The 25,101-nt window shown below is 44.7% G+C and overlaps 1 protein-coding gene across 1 annotated transcript in view; it reads right to left on the bottom strand.

Moving 5' to 3' along the window:
- Window positions 1-13,071: 13,071 nt before the first annotated feature.
- LOC6591910 (ABC transporter G family member 20) overlaps window positions 13,072-25,101 on the bottom strand; it is a 44,314-nt gene continuing 32,284 nt past the window's right edge. Inside the window, exons 4-9 of the mRNA XM_002016831.2 lie at window positions 24,796-25,058; window positions 24,587-24,680; window positions 18,637-19,064; window positions 18,289-18,508; window positions 14,208-14,385; window positions 13,072-14,136 (exon numbers count right to left, since the gene is read on the bottom strand). Coding sequence (XP_002016867.1) covers window positions 13,382-14,136; window positions 14,208-14,385; window positions 18,289-18,508; window positions 18,637-19,064; window positions 24,587-24,680; window positions 24,796-25,058 — 1,938 coding nt within the window. The 3' untranslated portion in view covers window positions 13,072-13,381. The remainder of the gene's footprint in view (window positions 14,137-14,207; window positions 14,386-18,288; window positions 18,509-18,636; window positions 19,065-24,586; window positions 24,681-24,795; window positions 25,059-25,101) is intronic.

Below are 25,101 nucleotides of genomic sequence, written 5' to 3' on the forward strand. Positions count from 1 at the left end.
AAACACAGTCACTTAATTAAGAACATAATTTGTGGCAAATATTTAGCTGGCCGAAACGCAGAAGGGTGCAAGGAAGGGGTTGTAGTTGTACTACAGGCCCAGGTCCCGTTTCCTGTACGAACAGTGTTTTATTTTATGCGACTTGCTGACTTCATTAAGCGCACATAATAAAAAACACACGAAAATAAAATATGAAATCACACAAAAAGAGAGAAGCACTGTACTCACAAAAAAATATGCAAATTTGTTGCCGACTATAAAAAACTAGCGTCAAAATGCAAATGTAAAATATTTACTTCCCGACTCGTGCGATTTCAACATTTTTAATGGCATAACGCACACCCCATGCCCTCCTCAGAGCCACAAACACACACACACACACGTGCATAGACTCTCACCTGCAGAGTCGTCTCCCAGCAGGTGTTTGAGCATTTCTCAGTCCAATTACAAAACTGCCAAAAACGAACAAACGAGGAACAGGAACAGAAACAACGAGAACACACTTCCACATCGACACGTGGAAAAATAACTCAAACAAATAGTCGTAGGATGAGTAGAAAGGGCTGTATGTTGTTGGCCATTCGTGTTTGTAGGCCAACTTCATTAGGGCTTACCTGGCATCGGTGGCGCCCTTAATGAATTGTAGCATTTAGCTGCTAATTTGGGCACGAGAGGATGGCGCAGAGTGGTGCAAATTGTAGGATGGATATACCGCACAGCATGACTGACACTCGACATTGAAGGATGAGGTTGGCTGGAACTAGAAATGCGATTTGCAGCGGGGGATAGGGATAGGGATGGGGATGTATGTATGTGTAAAGACGACAGTTCCGGGAATAAATTCGCAAAGGCTTTTAGAGTGTTCTCTATTCCTAGAAGAAGATTTCATTTCCAAATAGCCAATTACATTAAATTCAATTTCATCTAAAAACTTAAAGGTAATTTATATTAAAATTTAATATAATTTAAATCGTACTTTATGCATAGAATCAGCATGCTGTACCTAAAATTTAAAGCGTTTATCATTTGACAGCCAGCCAGGAAATCAGAAATAACAGCAGGCGCAGCAGCGGCACACAAGCAAAATCAAAGCCAAATAAATACGTATAACATGTATCAAAATATCGCATTAAATGGAGTCACAGAGACCATGATAACGTTAGTTCTGTTTGTTCATTGAAATACCATACATAAAAAAAGCAACAATAGCAAAATTGTTGCGGATTTTGGGTTGCCGTTGAAACTGCATAAATATGCAAATTATGTGTATTTGTTTAACCAATCTTTCTGCTATATGCACTGCCAGAGCAGAGCTTTGCTTCATTTTGTTGGCCATTTATATGGCTCGACTAATTGCGCACATAAATAAATTGTTATTAATTTGTGCCAAATCATCGTTGAACGATCAGCAGCGACAACAATGGCAGCAGTTTCGCACCCCAGCTGGAGTCCACAAAGGGGTTTCCTGAAACCGCATTGCCATTTGGGCGTAATCGTGATAGGGGTTTTGGCATGGCCCGGAACTGTGTATTGTGGAGTTGTTGAAAGGTGTCACTGGGATCAAACTGAAAGTTCTAAAGGGAATGTATGAAATGTTGATAATATTATATGCAGGCCTTGACTTAGCAAAAATTATCCTCACATTAAAATGTTGTAAAGGAAATATTTTTTCGATAATTAAAAAGTATTATGTGGCTTTAAGGTTTTGATTGACTACAGGGCGTTATATATTTTTTAGATGGTTTAAGTATCAAACAATGGAAAGTTAGTTGTTTTCTAATCAAAGAAAAGTTCAGTATGTTCTGAAAATCCTTCCTTCGACTGTTCAAAAAGTATTGTTTCATATCCCCAAAACTAAGCCATTTCCTTTGTCTTAAATGTATCTCAGACTTAGTGACTGTCGCCAGAAAAGTTCCTTCAGCGTTTCCCCGAACTTTCACTCACTACAGTCCCCGAGTTTCCTCCGGTTCCAGCGCTTGGCATCAGTTTTTGCCTTTTATAAATAATTGAAAGCCTTTCGAAATATTTTATGATAGTTTGCCCAGCCCTCCCCTTGCTGGAGGCTCACCAATTTCGTCCGTTTCATTGAGTGGAAATATCGAATAATTAAAAATTCAGTTAGTTTTTACAGCCTCCTCCCCTCCCGGATAGCTCCCGCTCGTGTATTGTTCTTTGTTCGTTTGTTGACGCTGCTGCAGTCGGTGGCCGCCAGCTTATGAACAACTTTGTCAAGCTCATGAAAATTGAACAACAAAAATTCGTCGATTTTTTTTGTATTTTGTGCGAAACGAAACCAGGCGACAACCAGGCAAACAAAGCCATCAACCGACTGACTGACTGAATGACTAACTAAGTGAGGAACAGACTCAGGAACTGCCTACTTCTAGTTGATGAAAAGTTAGGCGGTACTTATATTGCTTAGTCTTTCTCTGAAAAGATGGTTTTTTATATTTGTTCTGTATAAATCCAGAAAACTAGCTTCCGAATTGATTTTTGGCCATGCGAATGAAACCATTTAGTTCCAGAAACCAAAATGATAGTAATAATAATACCAGTTCTCCCATTTGAAAGGGTATTCCATCTTCATGGCAATCAAGTGCCTCAAGGCTCTGTCCCGCTTCTTGTGCTTTCATTACTCTTTTTGCCTGCTGTTCTTCCTTTTCAGGCGAACGCGATATGCGCGCTAATCTGGCCAACTTCAAAGCTACTTAACTTTTATCCGTTTAAGCCATCAACGCAGGCAGGCAGCTGAAAACAAATGGCAAAGAAAAAGAGCAATGGCAAGACGTTAAAAAGGGAAAGAGTACTATGGAGAGAGAGGGAGAGTGAAAGAGAGAATGAATGTATTGTGTGGCCTGGCGACATTCTCGCTTGAATGCACTGAGAGCTTAAAATGTCTCTCGGCTTGCTCCTTGCCCGGGCTGCTGCTGTGATTGCGATTGCGGCAGCTGTTTATGACATTACTCATACGCCTCGTTGACCTTTGGCATTGTCAGTGGCCAAGTAGTCATCTATCTCTCCCGCTGCCTATATCTGTCCTTCGTAATGAAAAGGGCCCAGCAGTTAAAGTGCAGCAAGAGCTTCCTTGAACATATGCTGGTCCATTCGAATGACGAACAAGTTGCTATTGCTGCAGTACTGCTGCTTCACTGTACTTCCGCTTCCGTTGCGAGAAAGCAAAACAAAAGGGAACCGAAGCAACTGCCATGCACTCTTTGCTTCCTTTTACAATGTTGCCTGCCTCGGCTGCCAGCCTGCTTAGAAATGCAAAGCAGCGTGCGCGGCAAACACAACACACAAAGTGATTTTTATATTAAGACCACAAGTGCCTGCAACCCGACCACGACCCCCCACGTGCCCCCACATCCCACTCATCTCTGAGCTGCTGCCGCTTTGCTGCCATTATGATGACTACCAAGGCACGCTGATTGCTACAGAGCCTGAGCTATAGAGCCCCCGTTTCAGCGTCTCAGTCGGAGAAGAAGGTGGGCTTGGGTTTGGGTTTGGGAACTTCTTTGGGTTTCTGTTTCTTATGCGGGTGCGGATGGTGGATGCTACGAGTGTGTGTGGGTTTGAAATACGCGTTGCATGAGATAATCTCTGGCTATGTGCGTGCCACACGCCAAGCATCCTTCCCGAGTATCCTGGGGGCAGCAACCAGCCAGACCACAGTAAGCGCGGATTTTTTGATGGTTAATAAAAATTCCAACATTGTCTCGTGCAGTTCATCATGGCCACCATATAAGTAGGAGTATGTACAATATGAAGCAGCAGCAGCAACGAGCGATGACAACATTAAGAAGATGCTTGCCACAGTTTTCTATTTCCCTTTTTTCTTCCCTGACATTTATGCAGTTTTATGATAAAGTTGCAAGAGATTTTCTTAAGGCTATACGTCTGTATATCTTTCTCCAAAATTATGTTTGAATTGGTAGCAAAATTGTATGCCAGACCTTATCTGCAAGACATCATATACCGTTTGCCGTTGACGGTTCCTCCTTACGTCCCTTCTTAAGAAAATTGGAAAAGCATAGGCTTTTCAGGCTGAGATTTTCAATTAAACCTGTGCATTTATGCACATGTGAGTGTGCCATTTCCTTATGGAAACACCAGACATACATACAGATTTGACAAACACAGAATCTGCTGCGCTTTGCTATCGTTTTGTATTTTGCTCATAAATGAAAATGGCAAGCAATCACCTGCAGCCATTTTCCAATCAACCTGCGTAGCTTTTCTACATCATCCACCCGGCAAATCCCCGCACATTTTACGATGAGCTTTCAGAATAGCTTTATGACCAAAACAAACAAAAAAGGGAAACCATGAACTCTCGGGAACAGGATCATGCACAGCTGCATTCTAGTCCTCGTCCACATCATCATCATGGCCATCGTCAGCGTCGCTTGGAATTTAGATTTTCAATAATCAGGCATCATTGAAAAACAAATACGCGTTGGATTTTTGGCTCCAATTGAATAGCTAGGGATGTGCAACTTCTACTCTGTGTGGCTCTGTTGGTGGTCCTGGGGCTCCTGTGCTGATGCCGTGATGCCATTTTTGGATTTGTTACATAAAACGTGATTGGCTTTGTTGAGTGCGTAAACGAGCACGACAGGTGGGGGCAGCGAATGGCAGCGAATGGAGTTGCGAATATGCTTATGCCACAGTTCATTCTGCAGCAGCTGCAACATGTATACGCAGTAGAATGTTACGTTTATCAGAGATCAACAAATGACGGCTGGGTGGATTATTCAACTCAATCACAGATTTATTCTGACAACTAAAGTTGCGGACAGAAGGAAGTCTTTGCACCTAATCGGTTTTATACTGAGGGTAAGTTTTTTCTTTTTGTTGGTGCCTGCTGACCCAAAACATACTCACGTAATCCCTCGGAAATTTCTGCTGAATACGAGCAATCAATTCACTTTCACTTTGGATAATTTACTCACACACTCTCTCGAGCAGAATATATGTGGCAACGGCATCTGCATTGACAATTTGCTGTAAGGTCATACAACATTTGCATAATTCAATGAGCATACAATCAATGGCTGCCACATAATGATGCACGTGGCCCCGGCACCGGCAACGGCAACGTCACCGACCTCACGAGAAAAAAAAGCGAGCACACGGAGGAGGAGTCGAGTGCGGCAGGGAATTCTATTCGAGCAATTTGGTGCGATTAACTGCTCAATTATTTAAGCATCCCGTGGCGCATGGCAGAAAGGAATCAGAAAGAGAAATCAGCGTCCGTCTGGACTCATGCTCCACTTGCTCTCAAATGGCACGGCAATGGCATTGGATCGGCCAGCACACAAAACACTTAGTGCTGCTGGTCGTGCCGCTGCAGGAGGCGGCACAGTCCCTCTTGCCCCCAGCCCTGACCAGCTCTGGTTCTACTCTGAAAAAGGGTTGCAATCAATTGACATTGATGTGCGCCAGACCAAAAACTATTTCAATACCCCGAGCAGGGACTCGTATCCTTGGACCGAGGACCGAGTATCAGTCTCAGTCGCAGTGGCTCGTAAAATCTAACATTTATAGCTGATGACTTTTTGGCTGTGACTGTGCCTAGTTCACGGCTAGCTAGGCATACTTTTAATGGCCATTGCTGTGTCTACGCTCTCGCAGATCCATGGCTGCGGCCAACCTTTGTATCATTATAATCCGTGGCCATTTAGTGGCACTATTTGTCGCTGATATGACTCCCTTTATGGGCTGAGGCCGAGCGTGGGGCGGACCCTGACGCCCTGACGTGCATGCAAAGTGTGGCACTCGAATGGGAGGGCTCGTAAAAATACGTTTTATTGCCCAGCAGGAAGCGCCTCAAGACATGTCCATGTCCCGACCAAAGCCACTTTTATGTCATGCGTGTGTTTGTGTGCACCGTATCTGTGTGTCTGTGTGGGAGTCTGGGCGGTGTGGGCAACTAATTTATATCGGGTGGGAGGCGGGGCGACCTGCTCGTTAATTCGCAACATGAAAACTAAAGTGCAAAGTATGTGGAAAGAAGGAAGCACAACAGCAACAACAAAACTATGAAACGACAATAAAATTTAATGATTATGTCAACACTTACAATACACACGGCCATGCCGCTTTACAGCACTGGCCCTCGCACCATTTCCCAAGGACCCTTTAAACTTGTCGCCGGGCTGTCAGCAGCATCTCTGTCTCCGCTTCTCGGCAGCAGCAGGAGGTGCTGTCGATGCTGCTTCATTGATTTTTATATCAATTTTCACCCTAATATCTTTTAATATGTAATTTTTATGCATGAGACAACGCACACTCACGCACTTACACCCGTTAGCATGGCCCACGCTTGTCCGCACCAGAACTCGCATGTCCTTTCTTCATTGTCATGCTCGCGCACACGGCACGGCGTATACGTTATATTTGATTTTTATTATCAGTTGCTTTCTCTTGCTTTTCACGGTATTATTTTTTGTATGTTGCTTTTGTTGAGAGAACAAAACGGGTTTTCAATAAAAAATTGTTCAACGCATTTCTGCCCCGTTAATTAAGTTAATTTTTGATTACATTTTAATAATCAAAAGTTTTGTAAGTGGCTGTCCTCGCTGGCACGTCCTTTACATCCTTCGTATGATGAAGTTTTTTGTCCTGCTGATGGTTGCTGCTGCTCTTGCCTCTGTTTTTTATTTATTAATAAAATTGTGTTGATAATTTAAAAGTGCTTTGCATGCGCATCATGTGCATCGATAAGCCCCATCATCGTCTACTCGTCCGACAAGCGGTGGCAATTAAATTGCATTTAAAAATGGCATTAAAAACATTAAAAATGCATGTGGATCGACTGGAGCTTGATAAGCTGTGTGCACATACGTAAGTTAGGGTATCCCGATGGGGTATATGGATTGGGTTATATTCCAATGCATCAACGTATGTGACATATAGTTCTGGCAGCATTTTGGACGCAATAAAACAGAGGTTGGCTCTCAGGCGCTGCCTCTCCTTCTCCCGTGATATCCACACAACGTCATTTCGGGTCACACAAATCACTATAAGGTATAAAATACTATGCCTATCACTCCTCATGACTGCAATTGATGTCTCTGTTATCGCATAAATTATTACATTCCGCTGCATCGATTGAATAATGTCCAATGCACATTTGATTATACCAATATGTTGAATACGCACTTAAAATCGGCCACAATGCGTTTTTATTTAATTTTTATCCGTTTTTATTGTGATGTGTGCTTGTGTGTGCGCGTATGACTGAGTGCTGGCTAATAAATGAGCCTCGGGGCCCGGCATCGTGTCGCAGCATAACGTGCCACATGGCAGATGCGTGATTCGATCCAGGCACGTGTCACTTATTGATTTTTGAACCACCATCATTGCCATCGTTTTTTTAAACATAGCTATGTGTAAATATACATATAACGATGATTACAGTATACTAGAGAGGGGGCTGCAGACTAAGATGCTTTAAGCAATATTAATGGAGACATTTTTTCGGTTAATACAGATCAAAATGCTGACGGCAAGGAATAACAAAGGGAGCAATAATTGTGTAGACAAATCTAAAGCCAGGCATCAATAGAAGTATGTGGATGCTCTTTTTAACATTATTTCATTTATATTTTATGTCGATTAAGAATTGATTTTTTCCAAATTTTCTGTTGCATACTTTTAGGAATCATTTTTAATTGTCGAAATTTAGGCCTTTACTTAGCCAATATTTTTTCTAGTATATTATGCCATTCCTTGTCGCAAAGTTAAACAGCCAACGGTAGGTTTCCATATGATTCGAGTGTATAAATACACAGACGTTCCAGAACGTGCACTTTGGCATCTCGAAAATCATAAATATTTGAAAGGAAATAACTGAAAATGAGCGACCAGTCGACTGGTGGGACAACGGCGGTGGCTGCTGCCGCTGGCATTTCATTGAGCCAAGTTGGGGAAATGCTCACAAAAGAGCCATTAGCAGGGAATTGGTAGACTCAGCCGCAGTCACAGTCACATCCACAGCCACATCACCCCAACACACATATGTATGCCAGACGACGGATGGGCAGTCAAGTCAGCTGCTTATCCAGGGAATCCTCCTGCATCTCTGTTTCTCAGAATCCGTGCAAGGGTGTGTGTGAGTGTGTCAGATAGTCAGCATTTTTCAATGGCCCCGCAACAGCCGGCGGCCGTTATTAGTATGGGGCGTGGTACACCAACACCAAGCCAACCCAGCCAGGCTCCACACAAACAACAACAGTAAGGGATGGACAGTGGAGTCGTGGTCGAAGTTGTTGATACCCTTGCAGGTCCTGAGATTTGAAAGGATTTGATTCGATTAATAGGTTGAAAGGAAGGGCTTGTGAATTTTGCAATAAGAAAATAAAAGCTAGTAGCCAGATCTGTTTCTCAGTTGACCACGTTGTCGATCAATCATTAGCTATCTATCTTATAGGCTTACAAATGCTTCCTTACCTGCGTTGCAAATATATTCGCACAAACGTTATACCCCAAAATAGGTATAAGTATACTTATATTTATGAGAAAGCCGGCGATTCCTCTTGGCTGACTTTTGGCCATGTTTATGCTCGAGTTTGGTGTCATTTTCTCTTGAGCCATTAGCACGTACTCGTACTATCCCAGCAGCAGCGAGTAGCCAAAGGGAAACGAGTAGGTTCAGATAGGAATTGGGATTGGAATGGCGTTGGTGCAACAGCATAAAGAAACATTTATTTACGAACAGCGCCCCGCAGGCTGTTGACGGAATTGGCTTCATTGTTGTAATGTTTGCCGTGGGCCGCCGAAGAGAGAAAAGGAAAAAAAAACTAAGTAGTTCATCTTGAGATGGGGACTATTTAGGACTCTTTTGTTTTAAATTTTAAGTATCAGGCTAAGTAAAAAGCAGGCAGCAAATTGTCGCCAAAACAAAAGACTAAATATGCTGCCAAAGGAAAATGCCTAAAATGAAAAGAGTGGGCGACAAAGCCCCAAAGATGTTGGCGAGGAAATGCTGGGTCCCGTTTTGGAGTAGGGCCCCTTGGCAGAGGGGTAAGCGGAGCAGAACACTCACTGCGTCTTGACACAAATAGGTTTCCGCCCTAAATCCCAAATATCCCCGGAAGCCGATTAAGTGTTGCCCGTAAGCGCGCGCAACAGCATGAAAGGCGACGTGGACGTGAAACGTCGGCGTCAACGTCGACAGAGACTGCAAATTGTCCTCATACATTCGTAGGGGAGGGAGGGGTTGGTGGGAGTTCGGGACAAAGTCGTGGGAGGACTAGAGAGGCATCAACGGCGGCTTTAGATCCTGCTTGGAAAATAATGGCAATACACGCTGTTTTGGCAGTTGCTATGGCTGTGGCGAGGGGAGACTGAGAAATACTCCCTTAAATCTCGTTTTCCTTTTGTAGGACGTCAAAAACAGGTCTGAATCTGGATGCGTGGCGTCTCTATTTAGGGTAATTATAATTTTCCTAATGCGCTATACATACCAAATGACTCCTGTTTGAATTTGACCACATGACAATGGGACATTCTTTGCTTATAGCATCAATCAGCACTTTCGGATGATCGGAATATTTAATATTTATTTATTTGGCTCGTACTCGAATGCGAGACGAATAAACGAATCGTATGTAATTGCTCGATGTACTTGTTGAGGTTGTCTGCCATTTTCGCAGTGAGTGTCATTTATCGTTCCAGTTTATTGCCATTGTATTTATCCGGCCTAAATCTTCAATCGAATCAAGAGAGTTTTTCTAGATAAACTCGTTAAGCTGCCCTCGCTGGCGGGCTGGCATAAGGCGCAGCCGGCATGTAAACACTGCAAAACACATTACAATAAAAAATTTATCGTTATTATCCTTTTCCAAAGTGCTTTTCAATTGAGGTATGGACAGTATGGAGAGATGCCCCACAACTGGTAAGCTGACTGAAAGACTCTTCGCATAGCTGAATGACTGACTGACGGTCATATCCTGTCTTCCTGTATTCGTCCTTGCCTTTATCTTCTACTCGAAGCTGCTGAATGCCGCGCGTGCGAGTGTGGGTGTATGTCAAAGGATGATTGATGGTGGCGCGTGGCTTGCTGGCAGTATTGTCTGTGCGGGGGGGCAGCGATGCTGGACGACTTCATCAAAAGCGGTGAAAATATCCGAAATACCGTAATACATAGATTAATTTTTGTTACCGCTAGATTGCTGGATTACGAGTCGTATACGTAATGTAATGCTCAAACAATTACCGGCGATGGCGAGACCAGGCTGCCAGTGTTGATTTCCCTGATCATATTTATTTAGATTTCGCCAAGCAATTTGCATGTGAATGTGCTCTAAGTGTGACAGGGAATGGGTATGGCGTAGCTTACATGCTTAAGCTCGGAGCGACAACTCCATTTATATTATTTCGTTTCCCCTTTGGAAATTAATATGTCATTTTTGCCACCTACACATACACCTACCACCTACACAGACATAGACACACAGACTCAGACACACAGAATCCGAGCAACGAAGCGGAGGTCGACATGAGATAAAGTGGGAAAAGGACACGCCAGAAAGGAGAGCCAAGAAAATGCCGAGCAAATGTTGAGGGGTTGTGCCCCGAGCAGAAGCAGTAAAGATGAAGCTGTGGAAAAATTGAAAAAGGCGAAAAATAAACCAGAACAGTCAGCAGCACAGGGAGAGGGGGAGGGGCTAAATGGTGAATGAGCCATGGGTGGGCCTAGAGAGAGCGGGTGAAAAGAGAGAAATAAAAATGCAAATAAAATAAAATAAAAATGTGTCTGTCATGTCAATATTTGCCGCCAGCAGATGAACTCAATTTGCAATTGGCATTGAGTGGAACAGCCATGTGTGTGACACAAGGTGTAGACTGGTCCGCACTACCAACACACACACTTTAATGGCAAATCATGGGAAAATTGATTGACGTTTTCATTACACAATTTCCCCAGACAAAGCATAGCAAACCGAATCGATTCGCAATGCATCCAGGAACAGAAATCAAAGGGCTTCTCAATTTTGTTTGCTTCTGGCACACGAGCTGCACATCATGCACCTCATATAATTAATGCCACTCATTAAAATAATAAAGGGCATGCGATTATGAGCGATGGATGCATGAAATGTGCCTTGACTAATCCAGTTTTAATTGGGATTAAATAATTGAAGATATCTTGAAGTGATCTCCTCTATGTGATGGATGCAGATGGATCTGGGTGCCTAAATGTTAATTATCCAACATCAATAATAGTTCTAACCAAAAAAAAAAAAAAAAATACCAGGATCCGCAAAGGGTAGGGGTCATTTAGGAAGGAATCCTACCTTACCTGGTTTCAGAGATGGCCTGCTATTAATATACATGGTTATGTTGACCCCAAAACTAAACAGAAAACGGTTTCACGAAAACCCCAAAGGATTCCTTCGGTGCGTTGACATTTTGTATAAAGTGCAGGCCATTGAAAACAACAGACAATTGGCTTTTTGGGACAGCAACCAGCAACAGTCAGAGTGAAAAGGGAAGGCAGCCTCTGAGCATTAAATTAATTGAGCAATTAATTATCACACCATTGGTGAAGCAGGCAAAAGGAGCAAGAGGCTGAGACGGCGTCGGAGATGGAGATGGAAATGGAGTGTGGCAGAAAAAGATGAGCAGCTCAAGCCACAAACAAAGGAGAAGCCATTGAAGACAGCTGCCGACAGAGATGTGAATGGGAATGTGAATGGAAATGGCCGTAGAAGCCCATCTCGTGGATGGCGATGGCTGGGGGATGCTGTTATTAAAGCTTCACGGAGCACGTGAAATTATGAAGTTGAAAAATTAATTCAGCGGCAAGTCGAAAACTTTGAACTTTCAATTATGTGGGAGGGCGAGAGATAGGAAGAAGGCGGAACGGGACCTCTGGATGAAATGAAAATGAGATTTTTGCCCCTGGATGCTGAATTTTCCAATTTATGTGCTCGAGTGCCGCCGTCAGCTACACTCGAGTAATCAATGGATGGACGAGAGAGAGATCCACAGAACCAGACACAGACACAGACACCGACGGACTCAAAGACTCCTCCTCTCACTTACACACTGAATCAATTCAAAGAGGAATGTGGAAAAAATAATGGCAAATGCGACTCCCGCTGCTACATCTGGTCCTTCTGGTACTTTGAAATGTTATATAGATTGCTGACGGATATCTAATTGTAAATACACACGTCTCGGGCGCCATTCTGGCAGCCATCGTCTGACTGATTTGCCAGCGCTCCAGCGCTGATGATGGAGGACATTGGCCACAGGGACTGAGGAAGAATGAAGTCTGAACTTTGCCATCGATGCAATCCGAACCCAGTGTGACAGTCACGGAAACGGACGACATGTGGATCAAGTTACTGTTGTTTCAGCCACGCCCCATGCTGGCCTGACCTACATATGCATATGTAACACCTAAAAGCACAAGCACACTTTCTCTCTCTCTCTATCTTTCTCTCTGCCTCTCTCTCTCTAGTTACTCTCCTTTTTTTTTGTGTTCAGTCAGAACTCCATTCGAGTCGTTGGCTCACCAGGCACTTTGTTCGCTTGTTAAGTTGAATTTTCGTGTTAAGCGGATGCTGCCTCTCTGCCTGCTGCACGTGTGTGTGTGTGGTGTGTGTGTGCCACTCACTCATGGTCTACATGCATTTCCGGTTTAATTGATTTTGCCACAAAATGTGAAATGTGTCGAAAACGAGTCACCCTCACCATCTCCCATTGGGGCCGCACAAATAATGCTGGAACTAGAACAGTATTCGTAACAAACTGTGAGCAAAAGAGAGCTCACGGAACAGGGGGCTCCCTTTTCTTTCTGATGGTCTTTGATTGCAGATACTTGGTAAATAAATATTGGCAAAACCAATGACTGATTGAAAGGACCACAGGACCACTTGGCTCCAACTTTCACAATGCAGCCAGAGACTAGGACTGTTGGCTCTGGGAATTTTCCAGCTTTGCTTGCTCTCCGTATGCAATCAAAGCAATCCCAAAGCTTAGTACTAGGTGAACAAATCACAATTACCAAAGCAACGCAAACGAAGAGTTTTCTCGCATTAATTTGTGGAGTAAATCTTTTGTAAGCGTTCATCTATAAATTTTATTCAAATTTTTTGTTCACAAGCTTAAGGGCATAAATAAAATGTTTTCAGATGTAATTACAGTTCTCATTGTACTGAAAGGAGGTGAATGATGTGAGGACATGAGGACTTAAACCTACAAGGCACAACAATTTCCATGCATAGTAAGTGACATAGTTGAATTCCGGAACCTATCTTAGATTTAAACATTGTACAAGAGACATACAGTAAGACATAGAGTGTACGGACTACCCTTACAACCTAGTAAAATCATAAGAAGTATGCTCAATCTACAGCTCTAAAACTTATCCTTTCTTGAATTTGAGCAAAAGGATGGTGAGCACAAGGAACACCAGCACCCATGACGAAATCGAAATGAAGCCATTGTAGACAGTGGGATTGTCGATGCCCCAGCCGCGTTGCAGGATGGAACGCATCGATTCCGTGGGTTTGGTCAGCGGCAGGAAGGCGGTGGCGAACTGCAGCAACGGGAACATGCCCTCGATGGGCCAAATGATGCCGCACAGCATCACGATGGGCAGAAACGAGCCCATGGCCACATAAGTGGCCGTCCTCTCCGTGTCGACGGCGCACGAGATGACAAACCCAAAGCTCATGCCGCACAGGCCGTTGAGGATGCAAAGAGCCACCACCAGCCAGATATCGCCCACCAAAGTTAGCTCAAAGAAGTAGAAGCTGACGATAAGAACGAAGATCGTCTGACTGAGCATAACCGTGAACTGTGTGACCACCTGTGAGAGCAGGATTTCGGGGCCCGTGATGCCCGCCACCAGGCACCGCTCCAGCATTCCCTCGTTGCGTTCAATCAGCATAGCACCCGATGTTATGGCCACGGACAGAAAGAAAATAATGGTCAGTATCACGCCGGGCGCGGCGAAGTCCGTAAAGTTGGGATTCCGATAGCCATAGATGGGCTGCTCAGTTGAGACGGGCACGCGCCCCAGCTTGGGATTCACCTCGCATTCGGTCAGCATGCTCTCCACAAAGTCAAAGAATGTGTACTGTAGGTCCCGGTATAGCAGTGTAGAGATTTGTTGATCTGGGGAGGGAAGGAGAGACATTTATCGAAAGCAAATCAAATGGCGACTAAGAGACTAAGAGACTACTTACTGGACCAGTCCATGCGCACCCCCAGATCGGAGGCCTCGATGGTGGCATCCTCTGCATATCGGCCATCCTCTACACGCTCCATTAGGGCCGAGGTGTAGTTGGGTTGGATTACCAAAGCGGCCCAGGCCTTGCCGCGCTTCACCTCTTCGTAGGCGGCCTCGTCGTCGTCCACATATTTCTGGGGAGAACAGAGTCAGGGTGGGGTGACGGTAAATGCCAACAGTCAATCAAATGCTCATTCAATTAGCTTAAAAAGTCATTGCACCTGCCAGACAGATGCCGGAATGACTTGTGTTGTTGCGCAATTAAAAGCAGAGCAGAGTGGAGCAGAGCGGAGCGGACCCCGAGCCCGAGCCGCTGAATTATTGAGTAACGCATGTCGGGAATTCAGGCCGCGATGCCTGCCTCGATGCCTGCCTGCCCGTGAGCACTTCCTTTCTTGGAAGCTTTGTGAGCCAGCCATCTCTTTGTGCCTCATTGTGTGCGTGTATGTGTCGCTTCATTTCCTGTCGCATTGTTTGTTGCATGTTGGGCGTTGTAGCAACAATAAAAGTAACTCCCCGTAATTAATGTGCGTACTTTGCGCAAAGCGATAAATTCAGCGAGGCAAACAAATCAAGAACAAAGGACAGCAGCAGTAACATCCTCTGCTCCGCGGAGAGTGAGAGAAAAGAAAGCGGAGCCTACGGTGTAGCTGTTGTCAACAATATGTTCATGTTATCTTTAACAATTTCATTTCGTTACATTCCCGCTCTATTTTTTTGTGTTCTGGTCTACGCAAAAATAAATAATGAAGTGAAAGCCCCCGGAGGAGTGGAGCTCCTTCTCCGGGTATTAAGCTAGTTTCTGTAAGTGCTCACACATTGATTAAGTTGCTCTCTCGCCGGAGATTCGCAGGGAAAACTTTTGCCGAACTTTTTGGCAGCCACTTGTGTACCCACAATAGGCCGCAGACTAGGCGGGATTTCTTGCCACAAAACGTGCCATGGAAATGGTTATGGCTGCGGAATGGGATGGGATGGGATAGAGCGTGTATTGGCATTTGTATTTGGGCTAAGCTTGAGCAATTTTGCGGCTTCGATATGCAGTTATTTAAACCCAAGAAAGGATAGAGATAGGGATACGGATAGGGATGGGCAAAGAACCTTTCCAGCAGGCGTGAAATTTACGCAATTGCCGCATTAATGCTGAGACAAATGAACACATTCAGACAATGGGCTCTGATATGTTACATATATATAGGATTCTGCGTAGAGTAAGAGTATGTGGTTTTAATTGGCCTCATTAGATTTAATGCCTGAATGGTATGTGTGTTTGCTCGGAGGAAACTTTGTTTCGCCGATGGCCTTGTGATAAAAGAAGGCGAGAACACCTTAAAGTTCTCCTAGCGGCAGTAGTTGTTGTGTAGAGACCCCAGAGACTTGGCATAAATTATGATATTAAATAGCCCTTCATCAGCAACCAAGCAGCAGACAATCAAACCGCAAGACTTGAACAACTTTTATGCTACTGTTTAACCTCAACTTCAACATTGTTTATGACAAACTTGAGCCACAAACTATGCGCAAATGAAGTCAACTTGGTCAGAGGAAGCTCTACGCAAATGAGCTCGAAAGGAGCAGGAAAAACTTTCCCTATCCCTAGCCATTCCCTATCTTCTACTACCTTGGCAATTTTTGTTTCGACTTTGCCTCCAACTTTGCCTCATAAAATCTTTCTAGAAAGAAAAAAACCCTATAAACTGCATTCTCTGGAAGTTAAAGCTTGTCGCTAATCAAGTGCTATCAGAAGCGTAGCCAAGGAGGGATTCCTATGAAAAAGTGGATCCGAGCAGAACCCCCCCGAACCGAAGTGCAGTTTCTCCGGCATCTGGGCACACCCCCTAGCCTGGCCCTGGCCTAATGAGCAGCGTTGTCATGCCTAATGAACTTTTAATTAGAAGCCACGACAACAGCCCAGCGACCAGCGCCAGCGCCAGCGACATCGGCTGACCACAATATGTTTTTCAATTTTCCCATAAATTAGAAGGCAGAAGACTTTTCGCCCTTTTCGGGCAGAAGTTTTGTGAAAATTATTACAGCAGCCTTTCAGTCGGTCGCCCCCAGGCAGGGACTCCGCAAAACAAAGGCCAATTTTTGTGTCGTTAAGACGAGGGTAACCGAAATGCGTTTGATCTACAGAAAGATGGACGAAAAAGAGAAAGGAAAACAAGCAACCAAAAGGCGAAAGAACAAAAAACAATTGTGGCGTTTCCCCAAAAATAGATGCGCTTTTCCTCTTTGGTGAGCCAAATATATGCAAGCTGTCATCGGAAATGAAGCCGAAGCGAAAGCTAACGTTATGAATGTATGGACTATGAAAACACCCTTGAGATATTACAAGAAATGTACCAGGTATTCAGTTATCTTTTTCACACAAAAACCCATATACCCTGACACGTCTTTGGCTGAGAAAAGGCACGGGAAAAACTGTTATTGGAAAAGCAAGAAGCACTGCGGCAGGGTGGCAGGGCGGCAACCAAATTCAAATTTTTTCAAAAGCCGCCGCCAGCTTTTCGTTTGGCTGGGGAGATCGGGAAGGTGAGATGGCTCAAGGTCCTGGAAATGGCCATGTGCTGATGGCACGTTGATACGCTGTTCATTGACCAAAATTAACTTTGCTTCCTCTCTCTGCTCCCCACCATTCACTTCGGTTTTGGGTTTGGGGTTGACCAGGCTCGGAAGGTGGAAGGAGGCGAGCACGGGCGGGCCTTTGATGCGGCCTAAAGATACGCGGCCGCGTATTATTTTTCCGTATTTTTATCTCCAGTCTCTGAATTTATACAAATTAAGTATGATGGGGGGACTCGAGCTGCTTTTCAATTTCCAAAGGTAAGAACTTTTCTTCACAAATTGCCAGTTGGGGCATGCCACTGGGTTGTTGTTGTTGTTGTTGTTGCTATGCCGCTCTTTATTATATTGTTATTTGAAAATTTAAGAAAATTAAGGAGGTTACGGTCTGTTAGGTGTACCTTTTTTTTTATTGGATATTCCTCGATAGGGCCAATGTTGTTTCCGTTTTATTGTCTTTCTTTGGAAAACAATTGATTGTCTAAGGGAATTTTCTTGGACATTGAATGAAACAATATTTGAGTATAATTTTGGGGCACTCTAAGAACTTGAAAACAGCCTTTCGCGCCAAAAAAAACCTTTTAGAAAACTTTAAATTTTGCATAAACTTTTCCACCGAAAGAATTTAAGTTTTGTTTGTGTTTTCCTTAAGACAAGTTTTCTGAGAAAACTAATGGTGAAAAATTTCCGACTTGGTCTTGGCGTTGCTGTTGCTTGAGTGTCTAATGTAAAATGCATGAAATTATAAGCAGAAGTCGAGAGGCAAGGCCTCGAACTGAAACTCAAATTAGGCAACAAAAGAGACTTTGTTTTTGAAGCGTAATTTGCAATAAATTGCCCCAAGCTGCATGGCATGAATCCCCCTACTACTTTTGTCCCGGCCCAGAACCACAGCCAGAGCTAGAGCCGGGCCGGGACAGTAAATTTATTGATGATCTCGACAGACTGCCGGACAGACGGCCCCGTTGTTGCTGTGCCAAAGATAAGCAGCTGTAATTTGTGTTCGCCCCAACACCAAGGGCAAAGCAGAAGCATCCACATTTGTCTGGCTGGAGCAGGGGAAACAGTAGCCAAGACAATGCCAAGTCGATACTCGGAATACGGAGAGACCTTGCAGGAGTTGAGCTAGGAGTGGGGGAGGACGAGATGATGTGTGCAGTAGATTGAAGAGCCTCCAGCAGAAGGGCCAGGCCACCCAACAGGAGCAGCTCTCTGCCTGTCCTCACAAATTGAAATAAATTACATGAATGGCCAACAGGGTCGGGTCTGGGCAGCGGCAGCGTACTGGGAGCATCCTTGAATAAGCTACATGAGTGGTTATTGTAAAGTTCGCACTGCACAATTTAACCGAAAAGCCAATGACAGCTGATATTGCACCCCCGGGGTGTTGCTCCTTCTGCTTCTGCTCATCCTGCTTCTGTGTCCCTTTCCCTCTGTCTCTGGGGAGGAAAGGTAATTTACATTGCACTCACCACAACCATGCTCTTGTTCTTGACCAGCATATCGATATAGCGGCAGCTCAGCATTGTCTGATTGCATCCGGAGTTCACTGGACAGAATTGTTGCATAATCATTTCCTCAGACATCTCGTGATTCGCCACGGCCACTTTGAGCCCGGTAGGATCATGGCCGATGGCATAGCAGAACAGCAGTATCTGAACCACAGGCAGGCCCACAATGAACAGCATTACCCTGTTGGAAAATTAACCGAAAGTTCGTTCATACTCGTACTGATTGATGCACAAGATACTCTATTATACCAGAGCCGAACTCGAGCAAGGTTCAAGGCTTATATGGGTATTCTTATACCCCGTACTTACCCCACATTCCGCATCATCCAGAGGAAGTTCTTCCAAATGAGCGCGTGCAGATGATGCGATTGCATCACATGCAGGTTGTACCAGAAGGAGGCGGGTATCTCCTGTGCAGGCGGCAAGGGCGGAGCAACTGGGGCTGTGCTGGTGATGGGGTCCCGGGCAGCAGAGGACATCGATATGTTGTCGCCGAACTCGCCGGAAATCTCAGCGGCATGCTGCTCATCGGACATGTCCAGGGCAGGATTGGAGATGGCTGGGACCGTCACCTGTTCGACTATCTCCTGGGCAATGGACGAGCGACGACGCTTGCCCATATTCTGCATCACCGAGAGCTTAAGGAATACAGCTTCCAGTGAGTCCGCATTGTACTGCTGCCTCAGATAGTCCGGCGACTCCTCGGCTAACATCTTGCCACCGCGTAGCAATCCAATCTGTACAGCAAAAAGGGGAAATGGGGAAGAGAGAAACATTTTGTTAGCAAATTGATTTGGAGCGTGCTCCTCGAAGAGTGTCGCCAAGCCAATTAAACTTTTTGACTTTGATGGAGAGTCGTTCGTCGTTCAAGTTCCACTTCCCCTCCGACAGACAATCTTTGTAAAGTTTTCTCTGTTTCCAGTCAATGGCAGAATTATGCACATCCCGTTTGTTGTCGATGAAAAGTTTTATTGACTCCCGTCCCAAGTTCAGGTTCTAGTCTGCTGGTAATCCCTCGTCCTTGTCCTTGTAGTGCCTGTCGATGCTCACGCAACGTGCGGAAATTAACTTAATTGATTTCTGTGTCCGTACATGACCAGGCACCAGGCACACACACATATAGGGCATCGCTCTGCGCTGAGCGATGCCCTGTCCTGTCCTGTGCCAAGTCCTGGCAAAGTTTGCCGCCTGCTACAAAACTTCCCAGGCGTCTTCTTCATCGTCAACTGCTTGTTCATCAATTCCAACGCTCTCTGGATGGCTTCATTAGGCATGCACATGAGTGGTCCCAGGCCCTGCAGTCTCCGTCTCCGTCTTCTGCATGGAATCTCCACCCCTGACTGCACATAGAAATTCTATGCTAAATAAACCACAGAGCTAGTTACAAAAGTTTTGCTGCTTGATTTGGCTTCGCTTTGGCCTGGTCTGATTTTGGCCTGGTCGCCAGGAAATCGTCCATTTCCTCGGGCTCAGACCATCGCTGGCTGTTGTGTTTTTGGCTAATTCTCTACTCGTATCTTGGTCTATGGGTCTCTCTGTCTTTTCGACTTCTCCAGAGCCAATTAACGTCTTAATTGAATTGCAATGGAAAACCAAATTAGAAACTTCCTGGGCAGAAACAGGCAATTGTAATTTTATTGGCCCAACAAGTATGTGATGTGCATTATTATGGCCGGAGCAGTTTTTGCATGCCATAAATAATTTTCCTCGGCACACGCAGGAGGAAATGGTTAAATTGAAAAATGCACACGATATTTATGGCCCGGCTGGTTACGTATCGTACCACTTAGTGGGTGGGTGGGCGTCGCAATGGAAATTTATTCTAGAATATTTATTAAATGTTCGCTGAAGGCTAGACTTATGTACGTTTCAAGGTTGTGTTTATTATTTTCTTTAATTTGGATCCCAAGTAAGGATTGTTTTTCACAGCGGATACTCTCCCATTATGATTATATTATACCCATATGGATATCCCCTCTAAATAAGACATTCCTCGACTGAGATAAGGCGGTATTTATATGCTGAATATTTACTGTAAAAAACTTTAACTCTAAAAACAGAAGCTAGAATCTGGACCCAAACTTCTCAACTTTTCAATTTTGCTTTTAGAGGCCACCCTAAAAACTTTAATGCCTTGGCCATAAAAAGAGGTAAGAGAGGTGGCCAACACCCTGTTCGGTCGTTTACAGTTATATGAATTGTTAATATTATTTTTTATGCACCAATTTTTGCGGAGCAGCATCAGCAGCAGCAAAGGAGCTTAATGCATAATAACATGCCACGTGCAACATCGCATTAAAATGCCAATCAAAGTGGTTGTGGAAACCATCAGCACTTCATCAGCACAACACAGGAAATTCTGGCAAACCCGTGGCCCAAGTGATGGTTTCCCCTGATGTTGTCATTCATCAGCTTTAGCAATTATTCAACTGTCCATTTGCATTTTGGCTGGATATTCGTTTTGTGTATTCGTCTGTTTTTTTTTTGCATATTCAAAGGCAACATGCGGAAAATTACGCGACAGAAAAAGTGGTATAAAACGGAGGAGGACTCGCCATAAGAGAAAATGCAACTGGAAACAATATAAACTATTAAAGGCGCAGGGCAAAGGCAGGACGAGAGTTCGGCTCGCGTGGGACACAGCTCGTATCCGTAACAATATATCCATCACATAATGTTACGCTCCCTGATTTCATTTATTAGAGCTGAAAGTGCTGCATGTACAGCTGGGGACAGTCAGAGACAGTCTTCACTCTGTGGCCATGTGGCGTATACGCGATTTTCGTTTCGTCCTTCCCTTTGCTTCGGCTAGCCGTCCCTACGCTTTCCCCTGGTCTTTCTGTTTTTGGCTTTGGCTTCTCTTTTTTTTTTGCTTCTCTTCTGTAAACCAACATTTTCCCAGGAGCCAAGGCAAAGGCAGGGCTGACATTAAATTTGGGGAGCAATGTCTGTCAAAAAAACTGAAGCGCTGCACTTTGTTAGAGGGAGGATGAAGATGACGACGTGGAGAAGCCATTCTGTTGTGTGGTCCGGGTTGGATGACCCCGCGAGGAGTGGAGGGAGAAATAATAGGGGAGGTAGGGCGATTCTAGTGGTTGTGTGGGGAGCAGTCGGGGGCTAATGACAACACCAGTGCAGGCGTTGATGTTGTGCCATAATGGGATGGATGCCAGCTTTGATGTGGGGTTCCATATTCACACGAGTTTGAAGCAGAGAATGCTTTTAGAGAAACAGCAATGAAGAAAACCGAAAAATATTCCATTAAAGTCCATAACTAAATCCCTTTTAGTCCAATTACTTGGCTGGCATTCAATTTGCGCACCAAATGGAAACGGACATAGCCATAAATAACCCATGTTGTTGCAATAAATAAATATGCCGATACTCCGTACTTAATACCTTTCTGTAACATATTAAATTTTAATAATCGGCATGGCAATCGTATGGCTATTGTGAAGATGATGGCACTAGGAATGGGATCAAATGGACAGAACATACTCTCTCATCAGCAACTCTAAACTCAGCAGCACAGACGTGTGTGTGCGGTTTTTTAATGCCTATACATATATTTCAATTAAAATAAAACTCTTAATAGCTGCACCGTACAAATAACAATAACCAAAATTTAAGCACGCAAAACTTTCAACACACACACTCAATGGGAATCAAGCGGAAACACACAAACATAGATGCAGAGATACACACAGTCGTAAATGCATTTTACGATTATGTTTAATGCTTTCTGCTTTTGTTTGAGTGCACTATCACCGCCAGGAGTGGCAACAGCAGCAGCAGAAGCTGAAAAACTAACAGCCATTTTTTGTGGCACCGTGATGCGCATAATTTTTATAGCCACATGAATTTTCAGCTTATAAATTGCCAACATGCAATAATAATATTTAATGCCAGACCTGCAATGGGACCGGTCGATTGGGGAGCGGGAATACGTAGATCAAGTGCCATGTAGGTGCCAATTGAAGTGTCTTGCTCAATCAGGGCTAGCTCGGAGGCTGTTAAATTTACGAGTATGTGTCTATCCGTGAGCCCCCCAGCACTTGGCAATTCGAGTGGTTTAGCATCCATTGGTCGGGGAATCCCATTCTGGATACGCAATTCTGTTGACTCAACGGAAAAAAGCGGGCACAACAACAACAAAAAAAAAACCGAGAAAAAGAAAACACGAAAAACAGAGCGAAACCGAGGGAAAACTCAAGTGAACTCCTCGTGACGTGCAGAATTGGCGAGAAAATATGTGCACATAACTGCCTTGGACCGAGAACTCGACGGAAGTTGCACTGTTGTTGGACTGGAGTTCTGGCCAGAACTTGAGCTGACCAAAGCGGAGACCCAAAGCGTGCCACAAAAAAGTGAAAAAGCTGAAAAAGCAATTTGCTGCCGACCATAATACTCACACAGACGGCAGTCAGAGCAGTCGTCAGGGCTACTGAGGCGTGCCCAATCCCAGGCTGAGATGCGACTGTTGTTCCTTCCTGCCAACACGTGTTCAATATGAGCAATTAAACACTGTCACCAAAAGTTACACAGACAGATCTCCAGTCGGTCGGTCCCCCACAGCAGGGCTTTGCATACACGTGTGGGCGGCGGAAAGGGGAGGGGAGGCGTTACACGTAGAGGAGTCTGGCATTTTAATGGGCTTCCCATAAACCATAAATTTCAACCAACAATTCGTATTAAATTCGCATTTCAACGCGCTGCCGATAGATTAACTGAACGGGTCTCCACGGTGGATCCCTGGGTCCTGGTGCTTATTGTTTTATGGACTGCGACTCAGTCGATTGTTTTGTTTGTCATCCGGAGAACCCATAGATATGCCCATTGGCATGGCCAAGTGGCGAGTCCCAAGTGTCGACGAAAGCCCGATTTTCCCGCAAACAAAGCCCCGTGTTTTCCTGGCAGTGATTTTGTTTATTGGCCATAACTCTTTACCGCAACGACTTTTGGCGGGGTGGTGGTGGAGGCGTGGCAACAGTGTGTCTTCCGGAGGTGTGCCTAGAATGAGGGATGAGAGCCACACAGCATGTGGGCCATTTACCTCTTTGAATGTCCTTTGGGGGGTCAAGTGGTGTTAGAGGTTTTGAAACCCGAGCCCGGCAGATTGTTTCTATTGGGAGTTGATTTCCTATGAATTATGTAGACATAAAAGTTCCTTAAAGCGCACGATTAAATTTATGTGGAATTTAATCAGAGAGGAGTGCAAATTATGTGATATATTTTTCAATAATAGATCATATTTGCTAGCGGTCTTCCTGGTCCATCCTAAACAAATGTCTTTAATGAATAATTTCTTGAAGAAAATCAATCATTCCATTTAAGCGGTGACTGAGTAGGCTTCGTTCGGTGTGGAGTCGACTCAAGAGTCGATCTCTTGTCTGTTTCCCAGCATCAATCTTTTTCAAAGTGTTGTCATTGATATATTCGACCCTCAACCATCTCACACTCCACTTGAGAGCTTGTAAGGACTTTGTTTGTTTTATGTATGTGTGCCCACGTCCTGTGCGTGTTGCATGACTGTATCTGTATCTGTACGAGAAGGATATGTATCTGCCTATCTGGCTGTCCATTGTGAGCTTTGTCACGATTTATTCGTGTGTTTTTGTATTTCTTGCAGCCAAGTTCATTGCTTGCTGCAGCATTAAATGACTAACGCAGTTATATTTCCCTATCCCCATGGATCACGCCACTCCTCTGCTCCCATTCCCTTTCCCTATCAACCTGAGCCGCTCCCATGTGTGCGACATAAATAAATCTGAAGTAAATTTTTGCAATGTGTCTCGCTCGGAAATGCCTCGTAAATCTGGAGCCCCGGCCATGGGTCAACAGCGGCAGCCGCTTGTAATATTCTACTCGACCGTTGTTTTTTTTTTTGCTCCATTCTTTTTTTTCAGACAGGACGCAGATTTGTTGCAGCGCGCAGGATACAAATTTGCCACGACAGTAGACAGTAGAGGGCGGGCGGAAGCACTTAGCACCGCATGTTGACAGCCCTCACTTGAGCTGATAAGCGTGCTGCCAGCTGAACTTTCACCTCAGCTGCGACCGGAAGCGACAGCAACAGCAGCGGCACCGGCAGCGGCAGCGACGGAATAATATTGCTCATACGCGGCATAGTACAAATAGATGTGAGAGAGCCGACAATAAATCACCCGTACAAACAATGCGTGGGCGACCCGAGGCCATTGACACTTTGGCCGCCCTTCAGTGCCGCTTCCACTGCCATTTCCCTTCTGGTTTCACTTACCATATGCGCCTGGGCACACTCATCTATGTAATGCGTGGTGATTATCACAGTTGTGTGACCATTTCTTGTAATGTCCACCAAATGATCCCAGATGCTGTAATAAACGAGAGATGAAGAGGCGTAAATGAAGGAGTTAATCAGATGTCACTGGTACTAGAGCACACACACACCATACCGAAAGAGTGCACGAATCCTGAAGAATAACTCACCTCTGTCGCAGCACCGGATCCACGCCCACTGTGGGCTCGTCGAGAATGAGCAGTTCCGGTTCGTGGAGTAGGGCCACGGCCAGACTCACGCGTCGCTGCTGGCCGCCACTCAAATTCTTGACAAATTTCGAGCCATTTGGCAAATTGAGCAATTTGAGTAGGAATTCGGTGCGATCCTCGATGTCGCTGCGTGGCATGGCCGAGATAATGCCAAAGTATATTAAGGTCTCACGCATTGTGAACTCGCCGTAAAGGGCTATCTCCTGCAATAAACCCAAATTGGAACACGGATATTATAGTATTTTT

This window comes from Drosophila persimilis, unplaced genomic scaffold (assembly GCF_003286085.1).
Source record: "Drosophila persimilis strain 14011-0111.01,24,50 unplaced genomic scaffold, DperRS2 tig00000000-arrow-pilon, whole genome shotgun sequence".
Classification (NCBI taxonomy): Eukaryota; Metazoa; Arthropoda; class Insecta; order Diptera; family Drosophilidae; genus Drosophila; species Drosophila persimilis.